Source organism: Pseudomyrmex gracilis, unplaced genomic scaffold, assembly GCF_002006095.1.
Source record: "Pseudomyrmex gracilis isolate BER0280 unplaced genomic scaffold, ASM200609v1 scaffold_84, whole genome shotgun sequence".
In the NCBI taxonomy this organism is placed as follows: domain Eukaryota; kingdom Metazoa; phylum Arthropoda; class Insecta; order Hymenoptera; family Formicidae; genus Pseudomyrmex; species Pseudomyrmex gracilis.
In genome coordinates, this window is record NW_018020668.1 from 38,513 (window position 1) to 57,583 (window position 19,071).

A 19,071-nucleotide genomic window follows, 5' to 3' on the forward strand; every position below is an offset into this window, starting at 1 on the left:
ACCTTTTGAATTTTAGAACAATAATACAATAATTTTAGACACATTTATTTGTATATACAGCGCTTTTAACATATTTTATATGCCGTTTAGCTATTTCATTTTAAGAGTTGTTAGTTTCGTTTTTTCTGTGCAAGATATCGATATATAGAGTAAAAATATAACAAATTAATTTTAAAAGAAAATACGCGCGTAGATTTTAGAAGCTTTTAGAAGTTTGGATAGACGTGTGGTTGAAGAGCGAAAACTTTTCGGACAAAACAGACGAAGAAAAAAAGAATACAAATGTGCGAATAAAGTGGTATACGTATTGTAAACGATATTTTTTGTTAATTAAGAATTAACATTTTTACGGTATTATTTTAAACGCAACGTGGCGACCGTTTAGCAAATTAGCTTCTAGATATTGCAACGAAAGTCTTCATGTAATGGAAAAAAACTCATCAAGAATAAGCATGCTATTTGCATGCCATATGCACGCTAGAGACACATTGGTGATATAATATACGATTCATTGTGATAAAACTCTCTCTGTTCAACAGTTTAAAGAGAAAAAAAAACAAGGAAACTATATAAATTGATAGATGAATATTAATCCATTTACAGCGATAAATTTATGGGACAATTACAAAAAACAATATGCTATTCCGAGATTTATATATTTATATATATATATATATATATGTATATATCTATGTACACACAGATATATATGTATATAAAATATAAACATTTGTTGAATAGTTTATTGCGTATTACATACGCACATGATATTGTGTTATGTGTATGTATAATTCCAAGATTATGTAATATTAAATGTAATTCACAATGTACATTTACATTTACGAAACACTCTCTGTATAAATATTTCTAAAAAAAAATACATAAATATATATTATAAAATATTATTTTCCAATTTTTTTCGGCAACATCTTCGTACGCTCTAAATCGTTCGCTCTTTAGAATGATCAATGAAGTGTTCGTTTTCAAATATTAAGAACAATTGTGATTTATTTCAGTAGTTTTTTTTAGTGAACTTAAAAAGAGATAAACCCAGTTTTTTATATCGTTTCTTTGGATACGTTTTTATGACACAATTAATTGTAACAGTCTTTATACTTGTGCTGCTCGAGTCTGATGGAAATCTCACTGCGTTTTTTCAGAGTAAAAGTTTTGGATTTCTCGTCACTCGTGTACTGTAATTAAGATTTAAAAAATATATGCGTCTACATGTCTCATTAGCGTCAAGGTAAAGCGGAAACATAAAGACAACAGTCAATAGAAAGAAAATAAAAATTCGTACTTCCGCAGATACTTCGGACACATTTGTGATCGCAGTTCTCTCGGTGTATATGACGCTTTTTTCAAGCGATAATTGAGGATAATTCTTAGGAGTCGTAATTAATTCCTCGTTAGGCGTGAAGTTTGATTTGTTGTTTTTCAAGCATGATTTGGTTCTGGTCGTTGGCAATTGACGATTGTTGCGTGGTTTTTTGTTCTTCGCATCTAAACGGTCGAAAGTAATTAGAGAGATAGTGGAGGTGCTTATACAATTTACCAAAAATTTAAAACAATCGCGTGTACCTTCGCGCACCACGTTACTTTTACGTCGTCTGACTTTATTTTTATCAGTGTGAATTGTTTCGTTGTAGAGCGGCACTGAAATGGCAAGTTTGCACGACGATTCTAAAGGACGTATCAATCTAAAAAATTAGAACAAGTTTTCATTATGTCACCGCAACCAGTTCAGAACGTTAATTAATTGTTTTTGTACGGGTGTAAAAACTGCGTAACTATTGTATATAAAAAAATATTGTTACATATACATATATATATATATATATATCCGACGACACACCTCAGTAATTCCGTAACGTTATCCGAAACGTCTTGTAACTCGCCAAGTTTTGTCAAAGCGTTTTCTATTGTTTGTTTAACAACGCTGTTCTTGGAGTTAAGACTACATATTTCTGCTTTGAGATTATCGATTTCGTTTATCAGATCAATCAGTTCTGAGCTCCTTTCCACATCTGAATTATCTTTTAGTTGTTGCGAAACAAAAAGTTAACGTTTTTAAATATTAAAATTTTTTTTACGCACCGTGTATGTTGTTGTTTATATATGCATTTTTCACCTTCGTTATTTGTGTTCTTTTGTTTTACACAATCACTTTCTATAACAAAAGGATGTCGTTTGAAAATAACGGAGAAGTTGTGCTCGCGCGAAAATTGCCATACTTGATCGCAAATTGAGTCTTCCAGCGACCACACTTGATGATTTAATTCTTCCTAAAGTATAAAGACAAAATAATTTTGTGTAATATTTATTTTGATGAAATGTTAAATAATAATCTTCTCAATGTGAGAACTCGCTTCGCGCGCAAATTCTCCTTTCCAATCGGAAGCGCATTCGTTTTAAAGAATCGCTCTGAGGTGGCGATAATAAATGTTTCTTCCTTGTACATTAACAAATGCTCCGTTAATCTTACCAGATTTTGTTTTTCCGCATCTAATATCTTTTCTTCCTCCGCTAAGCTGTCTTGATACTTGTTCACTGTATCTTTTGTGACTTCCAGTTCCACGCTTTTATTTCCGTACATCAGCAAAACGGAATTTAAAGAGAAATGATGTTCCGCTTCGTCCTCGACGTTGATGTTCTCCGAATTATGTTGACCGATCATTTCCGTCATTGTCACTGTATAAATTTAAATTAAAAAATTTTAATTTCTTTTATTCTCGCCGCTATACAATTCTTAACGACTTCTTGCGAAAATTAAAAATTGAAATCTAAGAAAACGCACGTTTTACGCATTGGTTTGAAAATCGAGCAGTCAATTGTTGCCAACGTAGTTGCGACGAAAGACCTAAAGCCGCGATGACTTTTCCTCGTGCATTGAGAACACTGTTGAAATTGTTGAAAAAAAACTATCAAACCCCCCCGAGCATCGAGGCGCCGCGCGCGCACAAAACTCCCCGTGGCATGTAAACAAAGTTCGAAAACGTGATATGTTCGAGATTGTGGTTCTGTCTTCTGAAATTTTGAAATTTGTTTTCCGGAACATGTTTACGGATACAAGTTAAAATGAGTACAAACGGCGTAAAAACGTTAATGAAGAAAGCGTGAGTATGACATTTTCAATTTAAGTTCTTTTCTCTCGTATAACCTCCGAACGCTCGTAGATATTCGATATAATTGTGGAGAAATTTTATTATTTATCTCGTTAATAATCGCGGCAAAAAAAAAACGCGACGCATATTGGGTACGTCGCAATACTGACTTTTTAATCATGTTGAACAGTGAACCATCGCCTGGATGGGTACGTTGTCAGAAGTGTCTGGCGATAGGACACTGGACTTACGAGTGCAAAAACAAAAGAAAGTACTTGCACAGATCCTCTCGCACTTCTCAGCTGAAAAAGGCTTTGGAAAAACAAGATGATAACAATGTGTATGAGATTCATATTATTCAATTGCATGTACAGGATGTTTTGTTACCTGATTATTTGTTTGAGGAGTATTAAGAGATATTAAGTATTTACATGGTTGTTTCTTAAGAAACAAGATTGCCTTAATCACACACATGTATATGTTTTGTATATATCTAAAAGACACACATATACAATTAAGATAATCCTAATCTTAAGATTTAACTATGAAGTGCTTAAAATATTTTATAAGCAGACACAAAGACACATTGTGATAAAGTGTGATAAAAATATTACTTATCAAAAACAAAGAAAAAGATTTAGATAGAGTATCTTATATTATTTTTTTTCTTGAAGATATAAAGAACAAACAAACTAGATATGCAATGAAAAACTGAGAAAATATTAGATTTTGCAACAAGGTATAAGAAGTAAAAGTAATAAAAAAAAAGAATTCTTCTCAAAAGCATGTTTTAATCTTGTTATTTGAAAGATAAAACATCCTTTACATTTACATTTAGAATTAGAAGCTTTAACAATCTTGACAAGCTCAAATAAATTTGTTTCTTAGGCAAGTGAGAAAAAAAATGAGAAAAGAGAAATCCAGCAGTTCTAGTGATTCCAGCTCATCAAGCAGCGAAGATTCTAGCAGCAGCAGTAGCAGCAGTTCTTCGTCAGATAGTGAATCGGACTCTAGCGACAGTGTTTCTAGCAGTACAAGTACTAGTAGTAGTAGCAATAGCAGTTATGCTTCTCGCAAAAAATAGCAAAAATTGTGAAAGTATGCGGAGAAATATTGCCTTCTAATGTTTACTCTTCTTATTTTTTCAAACAACAATAATTATAATGCCACTTTAAAAAGAATGGCATCAGAAAAAAAAAAAAAACAATATATTTAAAATATATTTTGTGTCAAAAATTTATTGTGCTTCGTAAAATATGCAAAATACATGGTTATATATAATTAGTGTATATTTTTTAAAATTATGATACTTCTCCTCAATATATATAAACATGTTTTCTTAACAGAAGTTTTAGTAAAATTATCATAATGAATTTTTTTACTTCACACTTTTTATATTAAAATATAGTTTCTTCTGCCATAGGTTCAATTTTTATGAGATGTATATTAGATGTTTTATATTGCAGAGATTTCTTTGTCATTACGAGATTAACTTTACAAATTTTTACACTAATAGCATAGAGTACACATACACACACTATTTATCTAACAGTTTTGTATATTGAATGTGAATGTAAGAAAAGAAAAATCCATATAGTGTAAAAAAAATTCGATAACTTAAATATACTAAATTATATACTTAAAAAAATATGTATTACTTTTATCGTATATTAATGTTATTTTTGTGCTGTTATTACTTGCACAAGCTTTGTTACATATAAGAATATAAAATTTATTGTGATGGGTGATTGTTCGTTTTTTTTTATATAATAATATTTAATAATATAAAAATGTTAATTATTTTTATCGAGTATTTCAATACGGCGAAAATATAAAAGTTTTTACACATAAAATTGTTTAAAAGAACTGTTTAGTTACACACGTGATCTCAAAAAAAAAAAAATATGCTTTCCAAATCAATCTTCGATGCCTTCTGGCAAAGTCTGCACTATTACTTTTCTCCTTGGCTCATAAGTAAAATTATTTAGTTTGAAAATATCACTATCATAAAATGTATGCAGATTGTGTAAACCAATTTGCTTCGCCTGCAAACAAAACAATTATTGATACATACGTGCGAGATACACTAAATAAATAAAGATTATTCTATTTTTTGTAAAAAAAAAAAAATAAATAATGAGTGGAAAATATTATATAAATGTAAACTTGATACATGAATAAACCTTATTTTTTTAAACAAATATATTAATAGCGAATGTAATAAAAGTCTTGTGTAAATACTAGCAATAACTGAAAAAAGACAAAAGATTTCATTTTTTTTTAGCTTGAATAATTATTTTAAAATATTCTGAAAGATTAATTTTACAATTTGATGGAAATGTTGCGTAAAATTTAACGTAATTCATTGTAATATTCGTTACCCTTTCCAACAGATCCTTCTCCGATATTTCGACGGTCGAGATGTGTCCGCCGTACTTAGCTTTTTGAAATCCTAAAGTATCCAAAGTGATATTTCGTAGTATGTAGTACAAGAGTTCGTTGTGATCTTTCTTATATGATAAATATTTCTGGAACGTCTGTCGCGAGATACACACACATTCAAAAAAGAGAGTTCAGATTAGCAGATTAAGTAGTAATAAAAAAAAAAAAAAATTAGAAAGTAATAATACCTGACGCATAGATTTCATAACGGAATATTTTTGCGTATCGACGAAACTGTCGAGAACTATTCTAATAGCAAAATTCATGTCGCTCTCTTGAACGTGATCTCTTAAGTGCATCTTGGCGCTAGCCTCCGACATGCGAATAATGCTTTCTATATGACGCACAGTGATCGGCAAGCTTCCAGTTGACTGTAATGAAATAACGAGATAAACTATCGCAATATATTGTGAAATTCGACATTTTAATAATGCTTGATGATTTCTTTGATCTTTTCTTTAAGATATTTGTTTTCATGTAAAAAAAATATATTTACTTAAATAAATAAATATATTTACGTAAAAATAGATCTTATATTTCGCTAACTCACCAAGCTCTCCTGTCTCAACTGACTATACAATTTTGGAATTTTGTCGTGATCGTTGAACAGCTTTGGATGCACGTTCTGCTTCGCATAAACGATATACTTTTTGAGAAGATCTTGTGGAATGTACAGATCCTGCGTGGCGGGATCTAATTCCACGGCCTGCGTTCTCTCCGTGCACGTCGGATGATGCTTGATGTGAGAGTTAACGACGAACTTTGCCAAGTGACGATCCTGCATAGGATCGACTTCATCTTTCACTATGCACAACACGTCGAATCGAGACAGAATCGGTTCCGACAGATCTACCTATATGCGGAGCAATAATATAACGCGAATATATTTTCTCAAATTTGATAGTCATATAAATTTTAGAAGATTATAGGAAGATTAAGAGATTTCGCGATCGCACATACATTTTCTGCGAAGGTCATACTAGGATCGTATCGACCGCCTATAGGATTAGATGCCGCTATTACAGCGCATCTGGCATGAAGAGACGCCACGATACCAGCTTTGGAGATAGAAATGCTTTGCTGCTCCATAGCTTCATGGATGGAGGTTCTGTCCTGATCGTTCATCTATAGATGACAAGAATAAAAATTATACAACACTCTTATAACTGTTCTTTTATATAAATAAACAAAAAGAATATTTGTGTGTAAACAAATCTTATATATTTAGGTGTAGAAGTTCATAAATTTGTACTTTGTCAAACTCATCGATGAGACATATCCCGTGATCGGCGAGGACCAAAGCTCCAGCCTCTAAAGTCCATTCTCTGCTGACAGGTGACCTCCTTACATAAGCGGTTAGACCAACAGCCGAAGCGCCCTGACCTGTCGTGAAGACCACTCTGGGCGCAATCTTCTCAACATATTTTAAGAATTGCGATTTGGCGGTGCCAGGATCTCCGCACAGCAGAATATTTATGTCGCCGCGTAGTTTGTGCTTACCACCTGTATGTAAAAAAAATTTAATGAGAAGAAAGAAACACAAATTCAAATTGTGATATAAAATATTTCGAAGAAGAAAAAACGATACCAGGATTCTTTGATTCGCCACCAAATATCGACAGTGCCAAGGCTCTCTTGATATTCTCATGTCCGTAAATCGAAGGTGCGATACTCGCTACTATACGTTCTGCGATTCTCTGATCTTTACTCAGAGCAATTATGCTCGTAACGTCCTCTTCCGTAAGTGACTCCACGATCTCCTTTGAGTCTTTGACAAACAAGTGATTGGCCAATAATACTGTGGAAAATACTGGAAATCCCTTCACACAGAAAAGATCAAATATAAAAAATCAGAGAAAAAATATAAATTATGTTTTATGATTATTTTACGATCAATATAATTTTAAAGAAAAAAAACACACGATTAATTTATTTAAAAGGTCACGCACCTGTTCAGTATTCAGAGAACCATCGTAATTATTAGTATAAATAGCGGTAACGTCTATTTCGTCTCCCGGTTTGCAACGATCACAGAGATCGGACAGCAAAATGCAATCTTTACTGCGAGGTATTCTACCGGCAGGTATTCTGCCAGGGGATTCTTGTATTGTTATTCTTTGGTAATTCCTGTATATAGTTTGTTCCATATTGATCTAAAAAACCACGATGTTCGTAAGTATAAAAAAAAAGTAATCACATTGAGCAACGAATTTAACAATGTAAGAATAAACATTAACTTACCATGAATGGACCGATACTTTGACATTCGGGACACGAACCTGGCTTGACTTCTGTATTCTGAGATTGAACAAATGGTCCTAGAACATAGCTGCACTTGGTACAGTCATATTTCACTACTGACAACTGTGGCAAAACACCTGTAGTCGCCGTTACAACTCCAAGAGTTCGTACCAATTGATTTAAGTGAAGTTTTCTAATATAACGAAAGTGAAATTATTGTTACTACGCACACACACTTCATACAAAAAAAAAACAAATGTTAACTGTATATAAATATTTTTAATTATATAGATCATCACCTGAACGTGCGCAATTCTTCTATCAACGGCAACTCCGATATTCTGACGTGAATTTCTGACGTAACTCTCTCGTAGCTGGGAAAAATGGTCAGTACCAGTTCTTTTGCGACTTCGTCAAATATCTCGAGCATTTGAAATGGCGCTTCTGGCAAAAAGTAAGCCAAAACATGTTCCTTACTGGCAAGAATGGGAAATTCCACTATAAAACTGGACTATTAAAATAAATAAAATTTCTATAAAATTAAACCGATAAAACTAAAGTACGTCCGTGTAAATAACTTATAAACAAAATAAAACATTATAAAAGTTAAAAGTTTTTTTTATCAATATTATGTAAGACTCAATATTGTACCTGATTACTTTCGCACATGTGACGAATACGTTCTTTATACATATATTGTCCTTTGGAATTTGTATGAGTGCGAAGAAAGCTTTTGAAGCGATTCGAAATTTCCGTTCGTGGTCCCAACATCATTACCCAATCCTTTACTGAATGTCCTTTAGTATCTTCTAAATTTTCAATAGATTCGATCATCTAAATTCAAGTGATAGAAATTGTCTCATTAATTAAAATTTTTAATGACAATTAAAAAATATATATATATACAATAAGCAAGTTGTTATTACAAGATTGTTACCTCTGCATCCTCTATTATACCAGTAGCAGCTTTTTCAGCCATACGTCGTTTGCGTGCCTGCACATCTTCGTCATCAGTTTCATCTGAAGAAATAAATAGAAACCGATTAAAAAACTGTTTTACAATTTTATAAAAACAGTTTTAATACTGGTTTGTCTAATTTCTTATAATCATTTGATTTCTAAGAATGTAATAAGAAATAATAATATTACCATAAAGAAGATCGCGACCATCCCTTACAATACCAGCTGCACGATCTCTCTTTCGCATTTCTGCTTCTGCAGCTACACGTTCGTTCTGAGACATATCTGAATATTCTTCATCATCAAGTAGATTGGGATCGTATCTGTCTAGTGCTGACATAGGCCGATAATCGCTGTATGTATCACAATCAAGTTTAAATTACTTTTCCAAGTAAGTTTGTGCAATCATGTTTATTATCTTCAATATATGACTGTCTATTAATTATTCTATTTATTATTGTAAAAAAGTGTTAAAGATATTTAGTTGTTACACACATCTGATAAATATCTTTAGTTAGATTTTTATTAAATTTAAGAGCATCAAATGCTTACGCTTCCATATTATCTCCAAACAGTTCCTCTCCCTCTTCTTCTTCTTCCTCATTATTAACATCATTTTCCTCACCAAGCAAATCAGATTCATTTTCAAATGGCTCCTCTATATCAGGTGCAGGAGAAGTCATTGCATCAGTATGTCGTTCAGAACGCACAGGAGAACTTGATTGACTCTTATAATACATATAAAATTAAATGTTATATTTCTAATTGTTCTTTAGTATATGTATGAAGACAATAACTATATATAAAGACATATGTTACGAGCACACTTTGTTAGATATTAATAATTGCATGTATAGTTATCACACAATCAAATACATACTATACTTCATGGCATATACAATATATGTAAACAATTTTTATATATTTATATATATATTCACTTATGTGTAGCACACATATAATTTTCTCATACACACATATGAGCAAAATATATATACATTGTATAAATTTTCTTAATAACAATTTTTTAAAAACTTTACCATTGTTGTTCTTTCTTCTCTAGGATATTTTTGCCAAAAAATAAATTCCTTCTAACACAACTAACACAACTCTGTTCAATTTAACTCACATCAATCACAAAGCTAAACACAATGCGTTTGCACGTGTATTTGGCGGGAATGCTTTATACTTTGGCTGCGTTCCAAAAATGTACTCGTCAGTTAGAACAGCGGTGATTTAAATCTGGGGGCAAAAAGAAAGAGCAAAGGTTTTTGTAATCTGATTGGTCGATCAGCAAACGCTGCTTTTGATCAATAGTTTTTGGAACGCAGTCTGTCGCTGCCAGTACTGTTCCAGCAGAGAGAAGCCTGTTCTATTGTCTTTTCAATGAGAGAAAGATCCGCGAACCCCCACTCCTCCAGTGCTGTACTGTTTGCACCAGGTCGTTAGTGCGGAACGCTCTCATCACTCTGTTCACTATTCCACCCCTATGCGCAGACCGCGGACTTTTCTCTCATTGAAGAGACAATACAATTGATCGCAAGCGCAAACGCACAAGGAACAGGTCTGGTAGAATTGACTAATCGTATTGATCAAATCAGCCAATTGATCAGCGTGATTGGTCAATTCTACGAGATCTATACATTGCGTTTGCGCTTGCGATCAATGTAAAACGGGCTCTATGGCCGTGGCCGCTCTCTCTGCTATTAGTAATAAGTAATATTAGTAATAAGTTTTTGGTAATAAAAGAAAAACAGAAAGAAATTTTGCAAATTTAATAAAAATACTTTGTATCTTAATTAAATTAAAACATTTCAATTTTTTTTTTACAGTTTTATATACATGCTTTTATTACATATATTTGGTGTGTATAACTTTTCTATATCAGTAATATTACCATGTAATATCACTAATTCATATCTTATATTATTTAAAATGTTTAAACCCACGTTTTAAGCGACTATTTATTGAATATTAAAAAACTGAATATTATATATGAGTTTTGTTTTTTTACTTGTGTATAAGAATATTTTTATTTGTATTTATCTGCTTCGTGAATAAACTGCGGCTTGAGAAAAATATATTTATCATTATCAGGCGCTTCTTCACTATAATATATAGTATTTTTGTTTCGTGTATCCCGATAAAACTTATACATGCACTCGTTATGATCTTTAGTGACAATTTTTTTAACATTGTCTAGAAACAGTTTGCAGAATGCTTTACAGTGGTTCACATTAAAATGAGCCTGCGTAAAGAACAATTGTGTAAATTAATAACATATATATCTAAACACATATTTCACTTTTTTTTAATAAGATTAAATACTTACGAACGAAAGGTTTAACAAATCGTCAGTGGAACATTCTTGTATCGATTTTACTATACTACTTTTTCCTTCCCTTAATCCAAATATACTTCTTCTTACACCCGCCAAACTATTTTGGTTCCACATGTCCGATATTTTTTTTGGTGTAAATTTGGCGGATAATTGTTCTATTTGACGAAAACCGATTGTTTTCAATTCGATTATTTCAAATTGTTTGCCAACAAGCGTATCTGTTATATAATCTTGTGATACAATCCCATCGATTTCTGCCTCATAGAGTAATGAGTGATCACCATAGTTTGCTTGAAATACGCAGTGAAATGCTTCGCTTGCATTAACAGGTTTTGATGTGTCTGGTTGGTGTGACGGGTGATCTGGTAGAAAACAAATTATTTTGTTAGGTGTATATATATATATTGCCGATTTGTACAGTCATTGAAACTACAATAAAAAAACCAATCGTTCCGCATGCGCCAAAATTTATTTTAAAAAGTCCGAATTTTCTTTTGTGACTTATGACATAAAATATATTAAATCAAAACCTTCCAACTCTCGCGCACGGCGTGCGGTTTTTATGCTATTAGATTTCTATGCAATCACGTGATCAGTTAAAAGATTTTAATTAATTATTAAATGAATTGAGTGTTAAATAAAACAGCAACAGTAAATAATGAAAAATACCTGCTACCATATATTGCTCAAATTTAAATCCCCACGCTTCGCCTCGTTTATCCATTGAATTTCCATGATTACGTTCTTGTGCATCTGTATAAAATTTGCATAAATATATCGTACCACGATATTTGCTGGCGCATATAATCCAATCACAATCATATTGCACATACGGACTGGACAGTATCGTGGTGAATGCTCCACGGCGACAGACAAAGTCTACATTCAACCTAAATTATATAAAAATAATATATACACGATATATTTAACTTATTAAAAGATATAAATATAATTATATACATTTAGTTATTTATATATGTCAGTTTTCAATTGATTAAAAAGACCAAGTATCGGCAGTTCGCGGCAACGATTGCTGCTTTTTTTGACGATAATATTTGTTTCTGATAGGTTTTTCTATTGTAGAAAAACAAAAATAGTTATTATATACGCAAAATCGTTTGCAATCACATCCATAATGCGCTCGCGCACAAACTTGAGTTATATACCTCGAACGATCAAATCTTATAAATTTTGATATGATATATAAAATATATATATATATAATAAATTGTAAAAATATACACATTTTATATAATTATGTATCGTATTTAACAACTTACCAGCGGTCTTTTTCCGTTGACATTAGTCTTTCCACGCGTGTAAAATTATTTAAAATCCATTTACATACGTCATCTAATTTGACGTACGAATTTGGCTTGTATTTCGTGGACGCAATATTTTCGTTCAGATCGTAATTTACATTGTTAAAATCTAAAGGGGGAACGTAATATTTCAATTGCGACAAGTCACCGCGATATTTCGAATTGCCATCGATACTGTAATGTCCGATCAATTCAATTTGCAATTGCGGAATTTCGAAACACTTGTCAAGCTCAATTCTGAACATCGCGACTATTAGATTATTTGTTTCCGTATGTACGAATACGAGACAATAATGTACAAATTTAGTTTGTTTTTATACACTTCGTCGAATATTCGAATACGTACTACGAAACGATAGACGTGCAACTGATTCTAATACCGTATGGGACACAGTTCTTTTATGATTATTATATATATATATATTGCGCAAATAAGTTTATCTTTTGTGGTTTTTTCTCCACGCAAAGATACGACAAAGTTCGCGTTAGTCACTCTACTGACTAACTCAGATAGTTATAAATAGTGACCAATGAGTAATTCAAGGGAATCCCCGATCATTTTCTGATAACTACAACTGCGGCCAAGCGCAACGGGAAATAGCAATTTTCTCCTAACAGTTGTCATCTTTTTTAATTGGCGAACGGAACATTTGAAACTCATTTTGTAGAAAATGAGCCAAATAGTTTAAGATGTGCGGCCGGCATAACGCTACAAATGTTTCGAAATCATCATTCTAAATAAACTGGATTCAAATCGAAAGGAAGATCCTACTGTGCGTAGGAGAAAAAAAGCGGCTAAAAAGTGGAGATAGTAGGTTTTTTTTTTTTTTGAACTGACAGCGCTAGTTCACGGTCTATCTTTTTGTTTATCCATATTAGAAAGAAAAAGATACGACTGTGAACTAATGCAGCCAGGGAAAACAAAAATCAAACCTTGGTGTTGGCGCGCGGAATTGGCGGGATAGTTATCGCAGCTTTTGTCTAGCAAACAGTCGCTAGATGGCGTTGCGAGATTCTATGAATTAGAAATTTCTAAGCAAAGAGGGCGTACAAGTATACCACAGCCCTCTAGCCTCGAAAAAACCAAACTAATCTCGAGCGCGATAACGTCTTTCTCTCAATCAATAAGAGATAAGGGCGCTTTTATCTGTCTTCGTGTTGTATATATTTTTGTCCGGATTTTAACTGCGCGTTGAACGCAGATTCCTTTGTGTCATAATGTTTAATCAAATATTGCGACTGATCGTTCGCAACGTGGCCAGAAATGGTGAGATTTTCGTACATCTCTTAAGTGTTTCTTTTCTGTTCATGTGAATTTTGTCAAACATGTATAACTTACATAATATCTGCTATCTGATCCACCTATCGCTTAAATTGTTATTGTGCAATGAATACGTAGCAATATCGAACAAATAATAGATAACTTAATATTGATTATCTATTTTTAACGATTACTTCTATTGCAACTTGCTATCAATCATTTTTTGTCATCTTAAGAACCTAACCGTTCTTGAGAAATTGAAAGAGATATTGAGACAATCATAAGATGATAACAAAATATCGCAATTAATTAATAAATCATTCTTTGTTTCGCTTTTAATAGGTTTTAGTATCTTGAAGTTTTAAAGTTTGTCATATGAATTTGTTCAATATATTGATATTTGTACAGGATTTATCAAGAATCTGTCGCTGAAATCGCATAAAGAGTTGAAATTAAATCATAGATCGTAATACAAAAGAGATGCATTCTTTCTTTTATAAATATGTTATTTCTGATAAAGGTGTTACTCGATCTGCCAGTACGAAAGTAACAGACATCAAATTGCCAACAATAAATGACATACCTGCCCCAAGTGGCCCATGGAAAGATCATTATGATGCAAGACAGAAAGTTTACAATATGCAATTAATTGCTGGTATTACTGTATTAGTTGGAACTATAACTTTTGTAAGTATAACATTGTATTATATAACATATGTAACTACTATTTTACTATAAAAATTATATTATTATATGAGTGCATTGTGTTTTCAGATAAAAGTATCAGGTATCATCTTCTTTAACTTCAACCCTCCTGTTCCTCCCGAGGAATCTGAGTAAAAATAAACATTCGCACCATCGTTAGCTAATTAAACTAGATACAAAAGCAATTTGGCCACTGGTAAGAATGTTACATACATTGTGTGACTGTAATATGCAATAACTTGTATATTCTCTTCAATAAATAGATCATATTTATGACAGATAGTTTTGGACATCTACTACAGCAAAGTATCCTTAATTTGTTAAATTATATATATATATGTATAACTTAAAAAGCTTTTACATATGTGTACATAACATTACAAACTATTTACTATTATAATTATAAATTTCCTTAAACGTTCTATACAATATTAAAATTTTTTTTTATTGTTACTTTCGATTTGTTGCACAATTTTTGCGGTGAGAAAAATGTACTATTGATTTGCAGGTACACGCCTATATATTTTTGTACATTAAACATTACAACCTATAGTATATAGTAACTATCTATATACACATTATACATAAAAAGTCAAATTAAATAGCGTTTTGTTTTATTGCAAATTTAATGAGATCGCGCTATTTCCGAAAAGAACTCTAAGATATCTTGAATGGTAAACTCCAGCATCACGTTACTGTCCGGATAGCAACGCTGTATCAACTCTTCGATGTGCCTGTACTGCGCGATAAACTCGTTCTGCATCTCGCGCCAAACGACCTACAAGCACAATTATACAAATGAGAAAAATAATATTTAATATTCATAAAAATTATGTTAGTTTGCATTTCTTCCTATATTCATACCTGTAACAAGTTCTCCTCTTCGCACAGATGCTTCTCGACTTTTCGATAAAGATTCTCAAGACCTTTTTTAACTTCCCTCGCGGGATATTCCTTTACTACGCGTCGTAACTCTTGTTTGCTAAAGGCCATCTGATAACTGACCTCGGATTCCTTCACACCGGCACCAACTTTAGCTTGCACACCTTCGAAGAAAAGCTGAAAAGTAAACGTTTCGAATTGAGACGATTCGATACGATCACATAAGTATCTGGTGTGTTTAGATTTTTAGACAATTTACATTAAGTTTCTCTAGAGGCCGTCCGAAATATTGCGTAACATAAGCACGAAGAGCGTCTTGGTACTTCTGCTTAGCTTCCTTCCGCTCATGGTCCAGCACGGAAATCTTTAATTGCGACAGGAGATCGTAAAGGTGGTGGAAATTCTCTGTGTTATTCAGAAACCACAACGATAGTTAGCGGTAAATAATAATTTAAACGATCTCTATGTGTATAAAAAGCAACTAAAAAAGATTGTTTTTACCCATTTTTATGACTTCCTGCGGCGTTTTGTGATGTTCCCGGCTGTGATTGCAGATAGCCTCAAACATGGTATTCACGAGTTTCGTGTACCACTTCTCGAGATCGACCTTTCTGTCGGAATTGCGAAAGATCTTCTCCGCGGTTCTCGCAAACGGTCCGAAATTCTCGACGTACGGCAATATGCCGCACTTGTGCCGACGATTCACCTTCGTGTCGTACAATGGGCACAACATGGACTGCAGTTGCGCCTGCATGAACTTGTCGAACGCGCGTTTCACGTGAATCAGAGCTGATGCAAATGTCATTGAGAGAAACGAGCCGGTATCTTGAGCGGACATGACGTGCTGCGACAAACGTACCAACACGTACATACACCAGCTGCAAATAACAGTTTACAAACGTAAATATAAATTAGATAACATAAAAATTACACTTCGAGTAAAAAAAAAAAACTCGAATAACTCACAAGCTATCGATCTTGTCAAGAAAACCGATGAAACTGTTTAACTCGTTTTCCAGCGACGGGAATATTGCGGCCATAGTCGCACGCACATCTGCGCTAACTTGACGTTCCAGTCTCTTGCTCGCTGTCGAAGTTACCGATCCGGGACTCGCCGCGCCGTTACTTGTGTTTTCTATCTCGTCCATTTCACTGCTCTGTTACGAAGCAATATTACCCTATTACCTTAAAACCATTTGACTTGAGCAAAGTTTAGCAAAAATATTTATATTTACTTTGGAAGGCGAAAGAACGGAATCTAGTTGAAAAAACGAGACGCAGAATCCTTGCTCGGCGAGACATACTGGCTGCATTTGCGAAAGCACGCAATCGAGAACCGAGTCCAGGAGGTTTCCTTCGCCTACTGGCGCCCACACTTCGCCGCTTAGCAAGCAGATAGGCGCCGGATTAAGTAGGTCCTCGGCTTTTTGACCGCTAGACCTTGATGTATTTACTTAAATCGTACTTCTTTATTAATATATACAGAGACAAAATTTATGTAAAAAAAACTAAGACTATAGAGCGTCTCACAAGTCGTAATTTATCTGACAATATCATGCATTATTCATTACGATTATTTATTAACCGAAACTTCATCGTAAAACTTCTTATTCTACCTTGCAATCGCTTGTTGATGAGCTTGTACTTGGCATCTTCAAAAAAGCATCTTAAATCCCTTTTGTACAGTTTGCTCATGGTGTCAGTATAAACTTTGGTTAACAGCACAAACGCTTTATTGTCCAAAGCTCTTAGCAGTTGCATTAATTCCGTATACGGTACAAGCTCGTTATGAACTCCTTGATGAGTCGGTAAGATTAAGTCTGTCGTGGAAGCCGATGAATCTCCGATATCATTACCCTAAAAACACAAATTTAAATTTAAAACAAACGATCCAGTTTTCACCTCAATTTAATCACAAATTATGGTACAAAAAAGTATTAAAAAATTGTGAAGTTACCAAATGTATGAAGAGATTGTTTAAATGCCTGGCAACAATGCCTGAGAATTTCACTTTGAGTTTGTCCAAACGTCTTCTCTGTTCAGTGACTGCGCTCAGCTTATCCAAGCCCGGCGGAAGAGGTGCCGTGATCGCTTTCAAAAGCGCCGCACCCGCAAGACCAAGCTCTTCCCTCTCGTTAGGCAGTTCCGCTTCGTTCAAAATACGTTGGTGAGTCGAGGAAATATCTAATTGTGACTTGTGAAAAAAAAGAAAAATTCTATACCGTGTAACCTTGTCAACACACAAAAATAATCATTATTTGTAAATATTTTTATTTGCTTACAATGACCAAATTTAACTGATCTAATAAGAGTCTCGCGTTATTGTTCGCTGTATGTATAGCCTGATTCTTTTGTCCAACACGAGCCATCACTTCTCTTATTCTTCCCAACGCTTCGTCATACGATGCTAATCGAGCTTCCACGATAGAAGCTTCGATTATCGCGGCGTCTATACTGTTCATCAGTTGAGTTACTCTTTGCTCTGACGCCAAGACTGAGTGTACATTTTCCTATATAAAAGTAAAGCACAGATAATTTCTTAAACTATATTAACACATTATACAAATATCAGTAACTAAAATTTATATTAAAATATATATCTTTTAAAGAAAACATAAAATATTATTTTACCCCATCGAGAATTGACAAATCCTTTGAAAGAGTCTCCATGAAAAGTTCCGCGTTAGATACAGCATATTCACAATTCTCTATCATTTGTTTCAAGTCAGCAGCTTCCTTTTCGGTAATAGGTTGATAGTCTGAGGTAATAGGTGATGCCAGAAGATCTGAAAAATATTGCATTTTCTCTAGTAAACAATGACAATAATTCATAAAACCAATTTGTTTATATTAGATATTTACAAAAAAAGGAGGTGCTAACGAGCGAATTGATCGAATTTTAAGTAATTAACAAAGATATACCAGGTGTAAATGTGATGCTGTCGCTCTCTTTTAACGCAGTTGGATCAATTAACCATTCTTTCGGGATATTTTTGAATTCTGGTCTTTGAGTCAAGCTGCAGGAATAAGTATACAAGTTACTGATAAACGTTCGTCTTTCCTGTGCTGTAGTAGATGTCCATTTGTAAACTTTGTCAATTTGTAACTCTATGTCCATTGAATCACTTTTCACACCATCTACAATCTGTATATCACTCAGAGGCCACGATTGCTTCTTCTTGTAAACATTCTTGTCATTCTTCTTTACTTGATACAATATGAGAGATCCTGGCGTATCGGTTGTGGTGGCCAAACACAGAAAGCTCATTTTCTTCTTTTTATAAGCTTTGCTAACGTAGCACACACTGAGCAGTTTTTCATCACCGGGAGTGAAAACTTCTCTCTGTAGGGTATGTCGAATGGCTGCCATGATTTAAACTTGATTATGTTACTTAATACGTAGTAATCTCTCTTTGCTATTATATGTATAATATATTTTCCATTATTCCTATAAGTGAAAATTTACAAAACAATATTAGATAAAAATATACATAAGAGAAAAATATATCTTACACTGCGTATGTAAAATGTTTTTTTTCTGTATTGTGATATTTATAGAATATATGCTTACGTATATTTCTTGTTAAAATACTTCACGTCACATCTAATCAATTATTTTTCCATAATAAACTTAATTAAAACTATCAAGGCTTTTTCATGTTTGTCAAAAGTTTTGCTCCGAGTTATGTGGCCGCACCAGCACTCAGCTGCTCAACACTTGTCAACCCGCAGCCTCACAATGGGGGCGTTAGCTGCGTGAGTACGTCGTACTATTACGTCGCTATACGCGTTGTATTCATTCATACACCTTCC

At 33.3% G+C, this 19,071-nt stretch overlaps 6 protein-coding genes across 9 annotated transcripts; 2 read left to right on the plus strand and 4 right to left on the minus strand.

Moving 5' to 3' along the window:
* Window positions 1-746: 746 nt before the first annotated feature.
* Window positions 747-3,366, minus strand: LOC109855247. Of its 4 annotated transcripts, none has more exons than XM_020429268.1 (7): window positions 3,275-3,366; window positions 2,798-2,898; window positions 2,486-2,691; window positions 2,132-2,285; window positions 1,856-2,036; window positions 1,582-1,700; window positions 747-1,503 (listed from the first exon to the last, which is right to left on the minus strand). In XM_020429268.1, the coding sequence occupies exons 1-7, from the start codon at window positions 3,283-3,285 to the stop codon at window positions 1,157-1,159; spliced, it is 1,119 nt and encodes a 372-aa protein (XP_020284857.1). In that variant the 5' UTR covers window positions 3,286-3,366; the 3' UTR covers window positions 747-1,156. The 4 variants fall into 4 exon arrangements, with proteins under 4 accessions (XP_020284857.1, XP_020284856.1, XP_020284855.1 ...); XM_020429267.1 differs by having other exon boundaries at window positions 747-1,193; window positions 1,301-1,700; XM_020429266.1 differs by having other exon boundaries at window positions 747-1,700.
* Window positions 2,926-4,365, plus strand: LOC109855248 (zinc finger CCHC domain-containing protein 10-like). The gene is made up of 3 exons (XM_020429271.1): window positions 2,926-3,116; window positions 3,295-3,444; window positions 3,993-4,365. Exons 1-3 carry the CDS (start codon window positions 3,079-3,081, stop codon window positions 4,186-4,188), a joined length of 384 nt encoding a protein of 127 aa, XP_020284860.1. The 5' UTR covers window positions 2,926-3,078; the 3' UTR covers window positions 4,189-4,365.
* A 526-nt stretch (window positions 4,366-4,891) lies between these two features.
* LOC109855246 (DNA replication licensing factor Mcm2) lies at window positions 4,892-10,314 on the minus strand. Its single transcript, XM_020429265.1, has 15 exons — window positions 9,788-10,314; window positions 9,300-9,475; window positions 8,937-9,100; window positions 8,725-8,807; window positions 8,439-8,621; window positions 8,087-8,298; window positions 7,788-7,980; window positions 7,496-7,699; window positions 7,135-7,366; window positions 6,799-7,049; window positions 6,507-6,671; window positions 6,097-6,399; window positions 5,735-5,917; window positions 5,486-5,641; window positions 4,892-5,149 (listed from the first exon to the last, which is right to left on the minus strand). Exons 1-15 carry the CDS (start codon window positions 9,788-9,790, stop codon window positions 5,021-5,023), a joined length of 2,637 nt encoding a protein of 878 aa, XP_020284854.1. The 5' UTR covers window positions 9,791-10,314; the 3' UTR covers window positions 4,892-5,020.
* Window positions 10,315-10,567: 253 nt separating this feature from the next.
* LOC109855238 (decapping and exoribonuclease protein) lies at window positions 10,568-12,805 on the minus strand. Its single transcript, XM_020429247.1, has 4 exons — window positions 12,369-12,805; window positions 11,758-11,978; window positions 11,080-11,450; window positions 10,568-10,995 (listed from the first exon to the last, which is right to left on the minus strand). The coding sequence occupies exons 1-4, from the start codon at window positions 12,653-12,655 to the stop codon at window positions 10,780-10,782; spliced, it is 1,095 nt and encodes a 364-aa protein (XP_020284836.1). The 5' UTR covers window positions 12,656-12,805; the 3' UTR covers window positions 10,568-10,779.
* A 672-nt stretch (window positions 12,806-13,477) lies between these two features.
* LOC109855223 lies at window positions 13,478-14,658 on the plus strand. Its single transcript, XM_020429181.1, has 3 exons — window positions 13,478-13,677; window positions 14,192-14,358; window positions 14,446-14,658. The coding sequence occupies exons 1-3, from the start codon at window positions 13,629-13,631 to the stop codon at window positions 14,509-14,511; spliced, it is 282 nt and encodes a 93-aa protein (XP_020284770.1). The 5' UTR covers window positions 13,478-13,628; the 3' UTR covers window positions 14,512-14,658.
* Window positions 14,659-14,756: 98 nt separating this feature from the next.
* LOC109855219 (exocyst complex component 1) lies at window positions 14,757-19,033 on the minus strand. Its single transcript, XM_020429176.1, has 12 exons — window positions 18,830-19,033; window positions 18,181-18,706; window positions 17,890-18,044; window positions 17,541-17,768; window positions 17,216-17,452; window positions 16,875-17,115; window positions 16,494-16,711; window positions 16,225-16,415; window positions 15,760-16,136; window positions 15,518-15,663; window positions 15,241-15,435; window positions 14,757-15,154 (listed from the first exon to the last, which is right to left on the minus strand). Exons 2-12 carry the CDS (start codon window positions 18,626-18,628, stop codon window positions 15,002-15,004), a joined length of 2,589 nt encoding a protein of 862 aa, XP_020284765.1. The 5' UTR covers window positions 18,629-18,706; window positions 18,830-19,033; the 3' UTR covers window positions 14,757-15,001.
* Between the last annotated feature and the right edge of the window lie 38 nt (window positions 19,034-19,071).